At 46.2% G+C, this 15,867-nt stretch overlaps 3 protein-coding genes across 3 annotated transcripts; 1 reads left to right on the top strand and 2 right to left on the bottom strand.

Annotated features, from left to right (window-relative positions):
* The first annotated feature begins 307 nt into the window (after positions 1 to 307).
* On the top strand, positions 308 to 5,042 carry LOC135812256 (uncharacterized). The gene is made up of 3 exons (XM_065325620.1): positions 308 to 609; positions 2,129 to 2,272; positions 2,486 to 5,042. The coding sequence occupies exons 1-3, from the start codon at positions 488 to 490 to the stop codon at positions 4,839 to 4,841; spliced, it is 2,622 nt and encodes an 873-aa protein (XP_065181692.1). The 5' UTR covers positions 308 to 487; the 3' UTR covers positions 4,842 to 5,042.
* Positions 5,043 to 5,167: 125 nt separating this feature from the next.
* Positions 5,168 to 8,004, bottom strand: LOC135812268 (uncharacterized). Its single transcript, XM_065325633.1, has 3 exons — positions 7,640 to 8,004; positions 7,340 to 7,506; positions 5,168 to 6,547 (listed from the first exon to the last, which is right to left on the bottom strand). The coding sequence occupies exons 1-3, from the start codon at positions 7,817 to 7,819 to the stop codon at positions 5,623 to 5,625; spliced, it is 1,272 nt and encodes a 423-aa protein (XP_065181705.1). The 5' UTR covers positions 7,820 to 8,004; the 3' UTR covers positions 5,168 to 5,622.
* Positions 8,005 to 11,510: 3,506 nt separating this feature from the next.
* LOC135812275 (acidic leucine-rich nuclear phosphoprotein 32 family member B-like) lies at positions 11,511 to 15,663 on the bottom strand. Its single transcript, XM_065325640.1, has 4 exons — positions 15,518 to 15,663; positions 14,417 to 14,461; positions 13,372 to 13,581; positions 11,511 to 12,170 (listed from the first exon to the last, which is right to left on the bottom strand). Exons 1-4 carry the CDS (start codon positions 15,579 to 15,581, stop codon positions 11,923 to 11,925), a joined length of 567 nt encoding a protein of 188 aa, XP_065181712.1. The 5' UTR covers positions 15,582 to 15,663; the 3' UTR covers positions 11,511 to 11,922.
* Between the last annotated feature and the right edge of the window lie 204 nt (positions 15,664 to 15,867).

Here is a 15,867-nt window from a genome sequence, read left to right as displayed (position 1 = left end):
CCAGAAAAAGTACCGAATTCTGCCAATTTTTCTGCCGGCAGAATCCGCTGGACCCTGCTCAGGGGTCGGATTTCAGTTGCCAGCACTATAGTAACTTATTGGTCCACACTCTGTACAGTGAGTCATAGGCTCCGGCGGATTATGCTCGTGAAATAATGGAATTATGCTTTCATGGATTCTCGCATTATACTCGCAAAATCCTGATAATTGTTATGCTGTGGCACGCGGGGATACATATTCACTTGTTGTATTTGTGGACCCCCAAAGTTCGGAAAATAGGGCTTGAAAGTGATGACGTCAATCGTCGCTTGGCAACAAAACTGGATCCACTTCGCTTTTTGGATCCACTCGCGTCAAGCTGATTTGATGCTGTTTCCCATACTTTTCGAAGCAGAAAGAAGCGACATTTTGAGAAGAGGCCACTTGAAGAACTGTGGGAGCAATTTTCGATACCTAGTATACTCTTGACCCGGCAGGGCGGCTTCGTATGACCATGGTGCAGTGTTTTGCAGCAGAATGCAACCACAGGACAGAGGATCGCAAGTGCAGCTTCTTCCGATTCCCGGCGAGGGATCCAGAGCGCAGAGAGATATGGAGGAAGATGTGTCGGTAAGGATATGTAGGCAGCCTGTACAGTACCTGGATAGTTTTATCGTGATGTGCTATTCACGCTGTGAGTAAATGCTTACCAAGTCTGCTAATGCGTTTTGCTTTGCTGGCGGATGGATGGCGTAACGCTTTTTCACAGTTTGTATTTTGTTCGATCGAGTGGAAGTAATTTTTTCAATTATTTTTTTTATTTTCCCATAGTTGCAGGGAAGCCTACATGTAGTTGGTCCCATAGGTCTTCAAACATTTGGTTGGTGACGGATGTGCGTAAATATCTACGGCGTGATAAATTCTTCCTCAGATTTTTCTCTTTCATATCCTGCAGGGCATGATTTACTCAAACCCAGAATCAGATGCATAGCAACTCACGTGTGTTACAGTGCATGGCATAAATGAAAGATCAGTGCAGTGTACAATGTAACCTCAAGAGTATATAACTCCCCAAGAAACAGCATGCTGTCCGCAGATTGAGTATTTCGCTCCTGCTCTTGTAGCAGTTGAGCACTCTTGCGTGGGGTAGTGCCTTTGCTGTTTGCGTTATGCAGAGCTCACTGACTTGTCAGTTTGAGCACTCTGGCAAGGTACGTTCGGGCCTGATTGGAAATTTTTATTTCCATTGCTATCAGGTTCGGCCTCATTTCCTCTGTGCTGCGCTGATGAGTTCAAAAAGAACGAAACAGCATGCTGTCCGCAGATTGAGTAACTCCCCAAGAGTGTGCAACTCCTGATACCCTTTCTATGGGGTACGTCGACGGCGAAAACTCACATCACGTGCAGTGTCGCAGTTGTACGTTTCCAGCCCGTTTTTAGCGAGCAGCGGAGTAATAAAAAAAATCTCTGACAGAAACTCACTGCGGGTATGCAAATCCCCAGCCAAATCATGGCAGATATTCGGATTGCACGCACGCAATCCTTCGTTTGTACGTAGTACGAACGTATCAGAGACACGTGATATGAGTTTTCGCCGTCGGAGACTCCATGTGCAGAGTTGCACACTCTTGGGGGGTTATATACTCTTGATAACATTTAGTCTGTGGACTCCACAATCTGCGCAGTCGACAACGTATTTGTGCTACTGTCAGAGTCAGTACCGTACCGAGTGCTCAGAACATGTGGGGTACAGGTACACACTTCACACGACCTTTCGACCGCAATGCATGGCATGCATCGCACATTTTCGTTACACAACCCTGACCTTGAGTCGCAAGTAGGCGCATCTGCGTCGCAAACTGCCATGCGAAGTAGGCGCATCTGCGTCGCAAACTGCCATGCGATATGGGATAAATCATGCCCTGCCGTGCTAACTTATATTTTTGGCAGAACGATTTTGTTTTTAATCAATGATAGCCGTCTAGGCTAAGCTAAACCAAATTAGTACATGAGCAAGACTGTGCAAATCCTTATACAATCATGTAGGTGGCTTTTTATGATGCAATCTATTGTGACTATTTACTATTGTTTCAAGTTATTGAGCAGCTAGCTAAACTCTCCTGGATATTGTTTGCTCTGTACTTTGCAGGCGACAAGACAAGGAGCCAGATGCCAGTTCTCGACTATGTAGCTGTCATTTCAAAGACGGAGATAAAAAGAAGGACCCCACTATATTTCCACGAAATAAGGATAAGGCGTTCGGTTTTCAGGACCCTGAACCAATGCATAGAAGGTATGTAGTCTAGGTCAATGTAAGAGATTTGTATATTGAACTTGATGTTCTCCTGAAGCGATTTCTAAATTTGTTTTGCCATCCCCCTAAATGAAGTGTGCTATGTGAATTCTAGTAGAGGACCAGATCAGTATTTCATAACACTGTGAACCATCGACAGGCAATCTTTCATTTTTGTTTTGTTTCTCACTGTCTCTCCATTATTTTGTGCAGGAAACGGACTGTAAAGGCATTAGCTGTTGATGATACGGACAAGGATGGTAGCGAACCAACTGAAGCTGACCCATTTGAAGCTGAACGTGAAGCTGCTGAACGCGAAGCTGCTGAACGTGAAGCTACTACTATGCAACGCCTGCTTGAACTTTTCCAACGCATCGACACGTCAATTCTCGAAGTGAAGTATGATAAGCTGAAGGCTGAAGTTAGTGCCTTAGAAAAGCGAAAAGCGAAGGTGGAAATCCAGTTCTGTTTCGAATTTATTTCCCGGAAAGCTGAACTTGTTCGGCACTACACCGGCCTGCCGTCTGCTGACGACTTTCGTATCCTGTTTCGTCTTTGCACGAGGTTCCCGATAGAGTATCACCAGGGCTGGCGAGTGGAGCTGGTACCAATGGAGGACCAGCTCCTCATCACCCTCATGAAGTTGCGGTGCAACTTCAGTCTGACTGACCTCGGCTTACGTTTCGGCACTTCGCACACCACTATATCTAATATCTTCCATACATGGCTTTCTGTCCTTCATACTGTACTCTATCAAGGCATGCTCCCGTCGCAACTTCCGTCCGTCACGAAAAACAAGACTTCTCTACCCGTCTGCTTCTCTACGTTCTCCAGTTGTCGTTTAATACTTGATTGTACTGAAGTCGAAATTGCAATTCCAAGCCGTATGGACACTCAGACGTGGACCTATTCCCACTACAAACATAAAAATACATTCAAAGGTCTTGTGGGTGTCGCACCGAACGGTGTTGTCAATTATGTCAGTCCTCTGTACCCAGGTTCAACCAGCGACAAAGAAGTCGTTCGCCACTGTGGAGTGCTGTCAAAGTTGACAGCCGGTGACATGGTACTCGCCGATAAAGGATTCCTGATCCATGACTTGATGCCGGCTGGTGTTTCTCTAAATCTTCCTCCTTTTCTCACTCCTCCTCAGTTTACCGCTGCTCAAGCAAATGTAACTGCCCGCATCGCAAGAGCTCGGATCCATGTGGAGCGAGCCATACAACGCATAAAGATCTTCGCCATTCTCGACTACATACCCTACCAATACCGTTCTTTCTCCAGCGAAATCTTCCAAGTCTGTGCAATGCTAACTAATCTTTGTAATCCTCTCCTGAAGGAGATTGAAGCTGGTGACCTCAGCGCTGATCCTGCATCAGAAACTTCTGAGCACACCGACATCTCTACTCTCACACCACTGCAAACCCCTGCTGCTACGCCATCACAGAAACTGCCCATCACACCCGACATGGTGAATCAGTTATTCGCAGTCCTGTCAGCTGCAGACCCGTTAGCCAAAGCACCAGCACCGTCAGCATCAGCCGCAGCACCGTCAGCCAAAGTACAGTCAGCATCAGCCACAGTACAGTCAGCATCAGCCGCAGCACCGTCAGCATCTGCCGCAGCAGCAGTACCGTCAGCATCTGCCGCAGCAGCAGCACCGTCAGCATCAGCCATCACACCCGACATGGTGAATCAGTTATTCGCAGTCCTGTCAGCTGCAGACCCGTTAGCCACAGCAGCAGCACCGTCAGCATCTGCCGCAGCAGCAGTACCGTCAGCATCAGGCGCAACAGCAGCACCGTCAGCCGCAGCAGCAGCACGGTCAGCATCTGCTGCAGCACCGTCAGCCGCAGCAGCAGCACCCGCAGCATCTGCCGCAGCACCGTCAGCCGCAGCAGCAGCACCCTCAGCATCTGCCGCAGCACCGTCAGCCGCAGCAGCAGCACCCTCAGCATCTGCTGCAGCCGCAGTTTCACGGGTCTCCCTGGATACATTGCATTATTTGCCACATGACATGTGCCAGTCTCGAATGGATGGGCGGCAATGGAGCAATGCCTGCACCATCATTGCATGTCTACAGGCCTGGAAGTACCTGACTGTGCCCTACCCCATACAGCCATTGTCATCTGCCGAAGTCACGAAGAGATTTGTAAACAGCATGAGAGAGGGCAATCGACTGTATGATGATGCCAAGTTGGGGAACAATCTCCTTGCCATTTATGATGCGCTTGATGTCATACCAGGCAAGCCACTTCGGGTGGCACCTCGTTCCGATTTTGGTGCACGAAATGAGGAAGGTTTATCAAAGTTGTTAAAGAAGTGTAAGGATCAGGCTATTCTTTCCCAATCTGTTCTTCCTGCCTCTTTAATTCAAAATCCCTACACCATTCTTCTGGTATTTTTCCCATCTGGTTATGCTCAAGTCTTCGACAGCCATGCCCATGGCGAGCGTGGTGCCCTAATCGCTATTCTCCCAGCTGACATGAAAGTTGCAGCGAATTTTCTTTCCACGCTTGTTGGGCACATAAAAGATAGCCATCTCTGTATATTGGCACGAAAACAGTAGTTTATCCTTTTGGTGCGTTTTGCCAAAATTATCTTGACCCACTGATTGTGACGAGAAATGTAGTTCTGGAAACTATAAACATTTCAGCCATGTGTTATGGCGATCGCATGCATTCCCCCGATACACATCGCATACATACTCATTCTTCCAAGTTGCTTCACGTTATGATCTTGCATTTGAAAGCCCTATTTGAATATTGTGGCCAGCTGTCTTTGATGGTACGGTACGGCACAGGTACGAGCTGTCTTTGATGGTACGGTACGGCACAGGTACGGGATAGCGCAAGGCATGCCGATGGCACAAACAAACAAACACAAAGTTAAAGCTGTGATGACCTTGGCTAGCGTCAGACGTTACTGAAGTAACGTCTTTTGCATAGCTACGGTAATAATATAATTGTCAGCTTGTAGGTGCAATTGTGTGGAATGTTCAGGTGGTGTTGAAGGAAGAGGAAGGTGTAGAGTTATGATTGCAGCCATGGCACAGGTGACTAAAGCAAGAGGGGTGCTGTTTATCATGCACCTACAATATTCATGCATAAACGAACACGCACATGCACCCACACATACAGAATTATACACCCATACACAACGCATCACACACAAACACACACACACACATGCACCCAGCCACACCTACACACACAGTGGCAGAACTTCAATTTAGAACAAACATACAGATGTTCTCACTGTACTCTACTGTACGCTGTTTTGGTGGAAAGAAAGACATGGCTGGATATAGAAGGGAAGAGTTACACAGGCCATTGCAATCCTAGGATTGACTACACACCACCATCCAGAAAGACAGGCAAGAAAAAGGTTTTGTAGAATTCCTCGATCCGAGCCAAATTTCCTGACCAGGTCGGGTCAGCCCGAATTGGGATGATCACCGTCTCCAACGGAGTCCACACGACAAGGTCGCATACTTCACGACCTGTCAGACATAAGTTACCTTGGATTTGATGGAAATAATTCCATCCAGATTCAGTTGACAAATCAAGGGAAAAGTTAGCAGGAGAGGAAGAAGACACTGACAAGAAGAAGGTCTTTTCCTTCGCCATAGCTGCAAGAGATGTCGATCTTGCCGAGTACGGACACTTGACCTCGATGAGCTTTGTTTCACTAACTACGCCATCTGGGGAACCACCAATGAGGCCACATGGTGCAAGCCATAAGCCGCTGGATCTCACAGACACATATTCACACTCCTCATAGCATGCAACAGCCGTACTTTCGTGCATGAGACCCCACTGGATGGCCTTTTGCCCAGACAAATCATACTGACCAAGAAGGCGAGTAAATAAAGATTTAGATGGCTGGCGGCCAGATGAGATAGTCTTCAGCACAGGACCGAAGTTGGATGCCGTTATTCTGCCCTTGCGTAGAAGCGACCAAGTAGCATTCGAGTTTTGGCCACGTGTTGCTTTTTCCACGGCTACAATTTGGGCAGCAGATACGGATAGCCTGGTACACACATAGGTGACTTTGTGTTCTGCTTCCAGGAATCCTTGACTCAGGGTAATACCTTCAACCGTCTCCGTCGGCAAATTGTCCGCTTCTTTCACCTCGGGATCTAGCAGCCAACGAAAACCCTTCCACCTGTCAAGTGTCCCAAGCTGATGGTGAAACCATGCCCTGTCCTCATTATCCACAGGGCGTGAAATGGCACAAAACGGCTTCGACTTCGGGAAAATGTCATCCACAGTCCTACAAAGCAGATAAAATGCGTGCACACACACACACACACACACACAGAGTGCTTTTTATTACTCCGTTGCTCGCTAAAAACGGGCTGGAAACATACAACTGCGACACTGCATCACGTGACGTGAGTTTTCGCCGTCGGCGTACCCCATAGAAAGGGTATCATGAGTTGCACGCTCTTGGGGGTTATACTCTTGCTAATATCAAGAGTCTGCCTGTCTTCTGGCATATGCGAATACGTGGACTTACTGTTGACGTAAACGCGGACGTGCATATACTAATATCAATAAGTATATAAACAAGAGTGTGCAACTCGAGGATGGGTTGGCCCACGACGCAATTTTTTGTTGACGTAATATTTTCTATGACGGACACGCTGCGAGCCTTTTGGGAAGTTTTGCCTCGTGCACTTGGCCAGGCTTTACATTACAAGGTCGGTGCCCAGCACCTGCTCTTACACTGCCCTGCGGCAAAATCCGCATGCTCTGTAAAAAAAGGTGACGTCAACAAAAAATTCTGCCCGCGGGCCGCGGTATCTGCAGATTGTGCAGGAGAGATCCGGAGTTGCACACTCTTGTTTATCTACTCTTGCTAATATTGATAAGCATCCTCCACATCAGTAACAGTAACACCTGCCAACTGGTTGTCGCACATGCTGGATTGCCAGTAAGCTAAACATCGAGGCAAAGAATTTCATGAAACCAATACATGTACGTGTTGCAGTCACATCGGAGGCACCAGTTTTCTACTTTCACAAAACTAATAATCAACAATAATTTGCTTAAAAATCCTTACTTTGTTTCACTAGTTCCCTTCCGTACAGTCCAAGAACATTCCCTGTCCGTGCTGCTCACATTCTTGTTCGCGTAGACAAGGGCTGCAGCCATGTGGTGGCACCGTCCTTGGCCTTTGGGACAAGTGCACGAAGCGCGTACAACGCCACCTTCAGAACCAAGTTCGATCTACACAAAAATTTGAATATAAAAATAGTAGAAAAATTCAAAGACGATGTGCACGTGAGGGTGTCCAGGTCGATAGAAGAGACTGTAAGCAGCTAGGAACGGCACAACAGTTGCTTAGTGCTAGGTTGCTCACCTCCACATCATATCTCTTGTCCTTCATGCTTGCGTGGATCTTGGCAGTAATGTGCCCAAGCTCATGGTGAAACAGAAATGATTCCACGCGGTTCGAAGAGTGTGCATTTTCTCCACGCTGGATCAGCCTTGGTTCTCCACTGAAAAAAGTGGCGATGCTAGATAACGGTACTAAAGACATTCTAAAACAAACAAAACGCAGAACTGGGGGCCAGGGGGAAGACAGCAGCCTAGGCTTCTGGTCGAAATCGAAAGAAATATATGTCTCCTCCACTATTTTCAAAGCTGGTCACAAGAGCTCGAGTGGGTAGTGGATCCAGTTCATGTTGCACGTGATCCCGTGACGTAGGACTTTCAAGCCCTATTGTGCTTTTCGTACTTGCCAGTTGCCATAAGTACAACAAAATACATGGGTATCCCCATACCAAGGTGTCCATGCATGCTAGAGATCAACATAGGAAAGGAGAAAACTTTACGTATTACTTATAAACATTAAAACGATGAAAATATGAAGAAATGGTGTGGAGAAAAATATGGATTCAATCAAGTTTTCGAACAACACTCATCAGGAATCGTCGTTGTACTAAAGGACACTGAAACAAAAATTGAACTATTATACAAAATCTAAGTTACTTGTAGTAGAGAAATAACACTAAGAGCAACAGCAGTGAAATTTACAAGTGTGAATTTTAACAATCAAAGCGCGAAATGAACAAAGGAGAAAGGAAGGAAAGACAACGTGATAACACATAATAGCAGTACATTACACCTAGAACATTAACGGCCAAGCTTGGCCGCACTAAACACGACACGTTACTTGAACAATTTAAACCCAATTATACTATCTTTCTGTACACACAAATTAGGCTTATACAGACGCTGATAGATAGCTTCCAACACTTCTAACTGTAGTCCATAACCATGACCTTCTTGTCATGAGCAATGCTCTAACCACTGAGCTATGAGACCAGGCTGAACCTAGAAGGCGCTGACAAGTTTTTCACTCCAAAGGCAGCTCCCAACACGTACCATACATACTGATGACACTTGGATCATTTTCTACCCCACAGGAGACCAACAACGGTCAGTTTCTGGAGGTGCCAGAGGTGAAAGAAAGAGATTTAATTTGAAAGGATTGGGACTGATCCTTTGAATTTAAAGTTCTCTCAATCCTTTCAAAATGAATCAAAGTGTATAATTATAATATACTAGTACTCAATCTGCAGACAGAACTGTTTCGTCCCTTGTGGGCTCATGAGCGCAGCACAGAGAAAATGAGGAGGAACCTGATATATTTTAATGAAAAATATATTTTCCAAAGCCTGATTTAACTTAAACCAGGCCCGACCGTACCTTACCAGAGTGCTCAAACTGCTAAGTCAGTGAGCTCTGCTTGACGCAAACTTATAATTATTTTTTTATTTAAATAGAAGAAATCACATGGAAACCAATTATGAAGCAACTATCCACGACTGTACTAAGTTCATAAGCAGTGAGAAAGTGCGATAACAGGGCACAACACTGACATGTTACTGTGACATTCAGCGACCTGAGACCCAGCTCTCACACATCTCCAGTGCGCAAACCAACAGCCTTCCAGCTTGGAAGATTCGAGGTTATGGTAAGACGAATGAGGGGAAGGTAACCGCAGCGAATATGTGCATAAACTAAGTCCCACGGCAACAAAGAATGCCGACTGTTACCGGACCATGACGGGACCAGATTATAACATGACAATGCGGTCTTACTACAATTCGAAGCAGCAAAGAAACACACCACCCAACTTGGGTGGGTCAGCAATATCAGAGATAAAGAAAATGGGGAAGCGTTGCGAGAACGAATTGTACAAAACCGGACGCCATTATCTAACGGCACTCCTCATGCAGGGCAGCATTGTGGACGAGTTGACCACGATAACAAGACTTAGTAGTTTCACACGATGTACATTTCGCTGTATTGTTCGTGACGGCTCATCATTTCTTTATCTCTGATAATGCTGACCCACCCAAGTTGGGTGGTGTGTTGCTTTGCTGCTTCGAATTGTAGTAAGACTGCATTGTCGTCATATTAACTGGTCCCGTCATGGTCCTGTAACAGTCGGCATTCTTTGTTGGAGTAGGACATAGCTTATGCACATGTTCGCTGCGCTCACCTTCCCCTCATTGGTCTTACCATAACTTGGAACCTTCCAAGCTGGAAGGCTGTTGGTTTGCGCACTGGAGGTGTGTGGGAGCTAGGTCTCAGGTCGTTGAATGGCACAGTAGCATGTCACTTGTGTCCCCTGTTATCGCACTTTCTGACTGCATATTATCTTGTTATAGTCATGGATAGTTGCTTCATAACTCGTTTCGATGTGATTTCTTCTACTTTTTATTATTATCCAATTTTTGATAGGGAAATCCCGACAGGCCTAAGGCCTTCTTATAGGGTACCCTAGAAATGAAAGTACTGAATTACGGAATAAGTGCAGTGAAGAGCATAAGCGGACTGCAGCAGGGAGTGCATTGCAACGGTCGGAACCGATGAAAGAAACTGAAAAGAGACCAAAACGAGTTTTAAGCTCGTGCTAGAGAGACAGATAAAGATACCTGAGATGCAGTGCAGGATTTGGTACGAGTAGAATTAGAACGAAGGCAAAAGCAATCAGTAAGGAGAGAAGTAAATTAATTGATTCAGGACGCGAAAAACTAAAATATAGAGTTTGAACTGATAGCGCACAGACATTTGGAGAATGTGATGGCGTGCATTAATAAGGGACACACAATGTGTAGAGCTCTATTACGGACTAGACGATCATGAAGAGTGACTGACAAGCAATGAGCAAATGAGTTACTACCATACTCAAGTACTGTCTGAATTGAACAAATATAAAAAGCACGCTTTGCATTTACCGTCATGTGATCTCGGACTTTTATGAACATGGCTAACTTATTTCCAATAATAATAATTACATGTACATGTATATGTATCTTGTGTTACATGTTTCAATATTTGTCTTTGCCAGTACAATCTCTGAGATGAGATGACAGCAAATTTGAAGGTTCTAAACCATAGACCAGCTCATTGCGTTCATATATTTTTTTCTGGCACTACTTTTTTAAGTGAATAAACAAAAATCGCTGTTCTGTCTACTCATATCACTTATAGGCAATGCAGCACCAACCCAACGACCCAATAGCTTCCAGTGAGTCGTGTGAGTGATTGCTACATGTCACAGTGCATACATGCCATGCAGGGAGAAAGAAGCGCATGACAAAATGCGCATAAATGAATCATCCCATCGCCTTTCTTCACTCACCCTTTTTTCTTTTCCTACATGTGGGTAAAAGAAGATGGTCCTTGCCCGAAAATTCGAATAATCTGAAGATGGGCCTTGCCCGAAAATTCGAATAATGTAATATCTCTATGTTCTTTCTGTTAGTGATTGGTGTAGGCCAGAGACCGTTTGGAGAGTGTTGTTGTGAAGATATGTATGGATATAGTGGATGGCTACAGTGGAGTCTTCGCGTTTTGAGAAACAGGTGTGTACATAGCATTATAGTACACAGTTGACGTACACCCAATTCCCCTCCCCCCATTTCCTCATGGTACAGTCAGTATATTATTGTGCTATCAGAGATTGACGTTCGAGAGACCTGGCCACACGATCAAAAGCAATGCTTCCCAAGCTGGCTGTAGGCCTTAAACAGGTCAACAACTGGACGCGTTAGGTTCACTTTCTTGTTCTTCTTTTCACCTTTCTCCATTGAGAATAGGGGTGCCAGTGTTCTCTTCAATATCATTCTCACCCCCAAGATGAGTTTGGACGCTTCTTGCAGCTTCATGATATCCAACAGGTTGGGGGCTAACAACCACACGTCAATACGCACTAGTCCACTTTTTACTCAAATTTTATTCATTCAACGTTTCTGTCTATGACCACCATCAGAGATTCTCATGTACCATGTACATAGTATTGAGATAATATGAGAAACTGGTCGGGAAATAGTTCTACTACTAGGCTACTGAGCCACCTCACAAGCCATGAACATAAACCACAATCGGATTGCGAAAATGATAGTTCAGCTGGTCAGACGGTCACACGGGATGCGCTACGAAACGTACCACACTGGACCACAGAGCAGCACACCACACTACAGTACTAAGATACAATCATGTAGGTCACTTGGGAAGCACCCGTCATGGTAACTCCCAGTGATGTCACACCTTTACGTCATACTCATAGCCTTGCAGTTGCTACTCTGCTACCGCGTGCACGGTGCTTATGCCTTATTACGGCGTTTACTATTTGCCAACGACGCGACGGCGGGTGTAGCGGCGTCGGTAGTAGCGACGGCGGTACGAGTAGCGACGGCGGTACGAGTAGCGACGGCGGTACGAGTAGCGGCGGCGATAGGACGAGCGCCTGCGGCTGACGCGACGGCGGCTTACCCAACGGCGGCGGGAAGTTCTGCGACGACGAGACCAAAACGCGGCGCGCTTGTCCTGCTCGACTTCATTGCCATCCTCATCTCCTTCTTTGGCTTGAAGATCTATACAGATAGACAGAGACAGCCGTTGCAATGGCAGATGAAAGTTTTTAATAACATTATTGTTCCACGCCTCTCTGGCAATGGCTCCGTCCAATGCACCAGAAACTGAAAACAGATACTGCACTTCATCATGATGCATTAGTGCAGTGTACGTATCAATGAAGTGACCTCTTCTTCAAATGTATGAGATGGGCAAGGTGTAGGTAGGTGAAGAACGTTAGGCAGCAGCTTATTAAAGTTAGCCACACGCGCACACACACACACGCACGCACACACACGCACACACACGTGTCCACATACGCACATGTACATAATGGTAACAACCTCATCCACATCCATGACCAAGTCTATCATAGAAAGAACCGTGCGGTACATGTAGATCTACATCCATGCGCACACCTGATGATCGCATGGACAAGGCTGACGGGAAACCTACCAAATCACTGATTCCTGATCTCTATTGAGACCCCATTTATGGGTGACAAATAGGCGCTGACTTGGTCAGTCACGACTCCTGCCCTGGGCTTATGGTCAGACCTCCTTGATACTGGTTTATCATCCAGTCATTTATGATTTTAGATCTGACATTCATGTGGTATGACTGGCTTACTCAGCCCGCTCCGCTGAACTACAGTAAAACCTGGCGGCCACCCGATGGTGTAAGCAAAAGCGGTCGTTAAGGCCTGGTGATCAAGGTCCAGTGTCTGTGTAGAACTGTCAGCGCATGGAAAACGGTCGTTAAGAGCAGGTGGTTGCTCAACACAGAGGTCGTTAAGAGCAGGTGGTTGCTCAACACAGAGGTCGTTAAGAGCAGGTGGTCGCTCAACACAGAGGTCGCTTACACCACGTGACAGGTTTCACTTTAGCTCTTACCCGGACTGAGACCTCCAGCTTCTTGTACACCCAGAGATGATTTCTCATGTGAAACTTTTAAAGGGTCAAGAAGACCTGCCCTGGTCTTGGCTTATAATTATGCGGGTTTTCGTCACGTTTGCCTCATGTCCTGAGTTTGCTTCATGTTGCAAACTTATTCACTCCTGCAAACGTGTCTCTTTAAGCAGCAGCACTTCAGGAAAATCATCAGCACCATTTCGTTGCACGGTCTGGCAAGAATCCCGACAGGATCTAACCACTGGGAAAGCTTTAAGAGGATGGGGAATTGTTTATACGTATCTGAAAGCATTGTGACCGAGGTCATTACCTTTGCCCTCATCGTTGTCTTGGTCTAGCCTGTCAGTCAGAGCGTCCAGCTCAGAGTCTGCTAGGCCATCCTCTTCCTCGTCGCCCTCTTCGTCCGCATCCTCGTCATCATCTTGTTCGTCGGCGAGGCTGTCTGCCTCCTCATCATCTTCGCCTTGGCCATCACCACCGGTAGAGGGGTTAGCGGCTCTCTTGGACTCGCCGCCGGAGTCTACAGCACAGCCAGTCAAGGATACAATAGGATAGAGACACACACACACACGTGGCGGCAACGGAATGATGTCATGGTTAGTTAGAGTAGCATGGTATGTACTTCGAAGTACTATGGCGTGACATCATCAGCATCGGAATGGGATTTCCATTCAAAGGAGGTCATGCAATTAAGTCATCATTCACGCGAGCAAATCCTTATTCGTCTATTTACTTCAACCTCTAGGGTATTATGCATGAAGCTGAAGCTTCGCCACAATTACACACGCGCTATGCCAAGTAGTTCGCTTCGGCATACAAAACATGTCATTCATATAACCCTGTACACCGAGCATGTGCGATGGATGTTACTGTAGAAACTGTTATATAGCTATGGCAACATCCTCAACAGAACTCTTGGCTTCCTGGGAACGTCTTTTTGGCGGCCCCAACCAAAACACTGTGTACCGTCGTGTACATATCATGAGATGAATGAATGTTACTTTCACTCGCGCTTCACTTGTCTTTCGTGGTAGTGAAAGACACACAGTGAATTTATGAAGATACTGCTACAATTTACCGGTACATCATTTGCCTCCACTCTTACAAGACATTGAAGAACGTGTAGACGTAGAGATTGTGTCAGGGGAGGGCAGGAAGAGGGAGGTAGGTAGAAAGGAGATCGAGAACGAAAAACGGAAAGAATAAGTTACATAAGATGAGAGGAGAAAATGTGGGGAACATGAGCAACAGCGAAAACAAGCTATGACAACATCCCAACACGCCAACATCCCAAGGCAGGTGTGGGCTAACGTTATCAGTATTATCTATCTGTCTGTCATGTCATTGCCACGTACCTCCAGTGTTTGCCGTGCGGAGAGAAGGTTGATCCACGCTAGCACCTATGATAGGATCGCACACGTACCGCACCGCATGTACACACACACGCACCCCACCGTATTCACACACACACACACACACACACACACACACACGCACATACACACACACACGCACACACACACACACACACATGATTGTAACAAAACATGCAAGCACACGAGCCCGCCCACTTAACCATACACACAGGTGGATCAAATGTCACGAGCACATACACACAAGAAACCCAATGCTCACAAGATTAATGTTGACCGAATAGCTTGACCACAACCAGCGACACGAAGTACTAGTAGTACGTTAGTTTTCTGTTACAAATCTCATACTCTGTCACACATTTCAATCACACATTTCAATCACCACTTTTTAGATTTTATAGATATATCCTACTGGATACTCTCTTGCCGCAAACAAATCAATACAAAAACGTGATTAAGCGCTATATGCCCAGAGAAAAATGACGAAACGGACTGGAGACGACCACGGGATACTGTGCTAGCGTAAATACTGCTATTCTTTATGAACGCCTGCTCCCGGTTGCGCCAGCGGAGTGCACTCTCCCTAGGATAGCTTAGGCAAACTCTACTGGCACAGTCTTGTAAACTATCACCTTGTAGTCATGTGCTGCTAAACGATACGAATTCAAACCGTGCACCCGTCGCTGTGCAATTCTAACATTCGGTCGAGGAATACTGGGGTAGCTGCCTAGCCACTTGTGAAAATACACCATCGTGCGCATCCAAACAACAGTCGCACCGGTACTCTCACAGTGTAGAGATACATTCGCGGTCGCACCAGTTCGTGCTGAATCCCATTTAAAAAACTCCAGTTCACATATGCTTTGGTTAACCCTTATATCTATGCAAGTAGAGCTTTCGACATCAACTCGTGTCCTTATCATTACGCAAAATCACAGTTAGTTGCTGTTCTGTGCTTTCTAAAGACCCGAGTTGGATATACAGTGTAGTTGCAAAAGGATGCATTTCTTATCTAACAGCAAGCAAAGTATCAGCGTCTATTCTACTATGGAATTGTTAATAGTAACTAATGTTTTTACTTACCCTGACTGTGTTGAAGGGTGATTAGCAGGGCCAGGCCCAGGAAGGCGAGAAACAAAGTTCTCATCTTGACTCTTCTCGCGGTGCGGTAGCGAAGACTTGGTCGACCTTCTCTCCGGTGGCGAAGCGTAGAGACTGACCGTATAGAGGTGATGCTAGTTCGTTTTCTCACTTCACTCAAGTTAGTGTGTCTGATGCCTGCTGCTGGTTTTCGCCCTGCTCCCCCGTTGCATTGACTGATCTTGACTTGAACGTAAACTGTTAGGAGGTGGGTGAGCTAGGGACACGACGTCGACATCGCCAAACGTTACGTGTGTCAGTCTTCTAGAGCTGTAAACAAGCTGTGGGCGTTG

Source organism: Sycon ciliatum, chromosome 3 (genome assembly GCF_964019385.1).
Source record: "Sycon ciliatum chromosome 3, ocSycCili1.1, whole genome shotgun sequence".
Taxonomy (NCBI): Eukaryota; Metazoa; Porifera; class Calcarea; order Leucosolenida; family Sycettidae; genus Sycon; species Sycon ciliatum.
The sequence above is the reverse complement of the archived record's forward strand: the minus strand, read 5'-3'. Positions and strand labels throughout refer to the sequence as shown.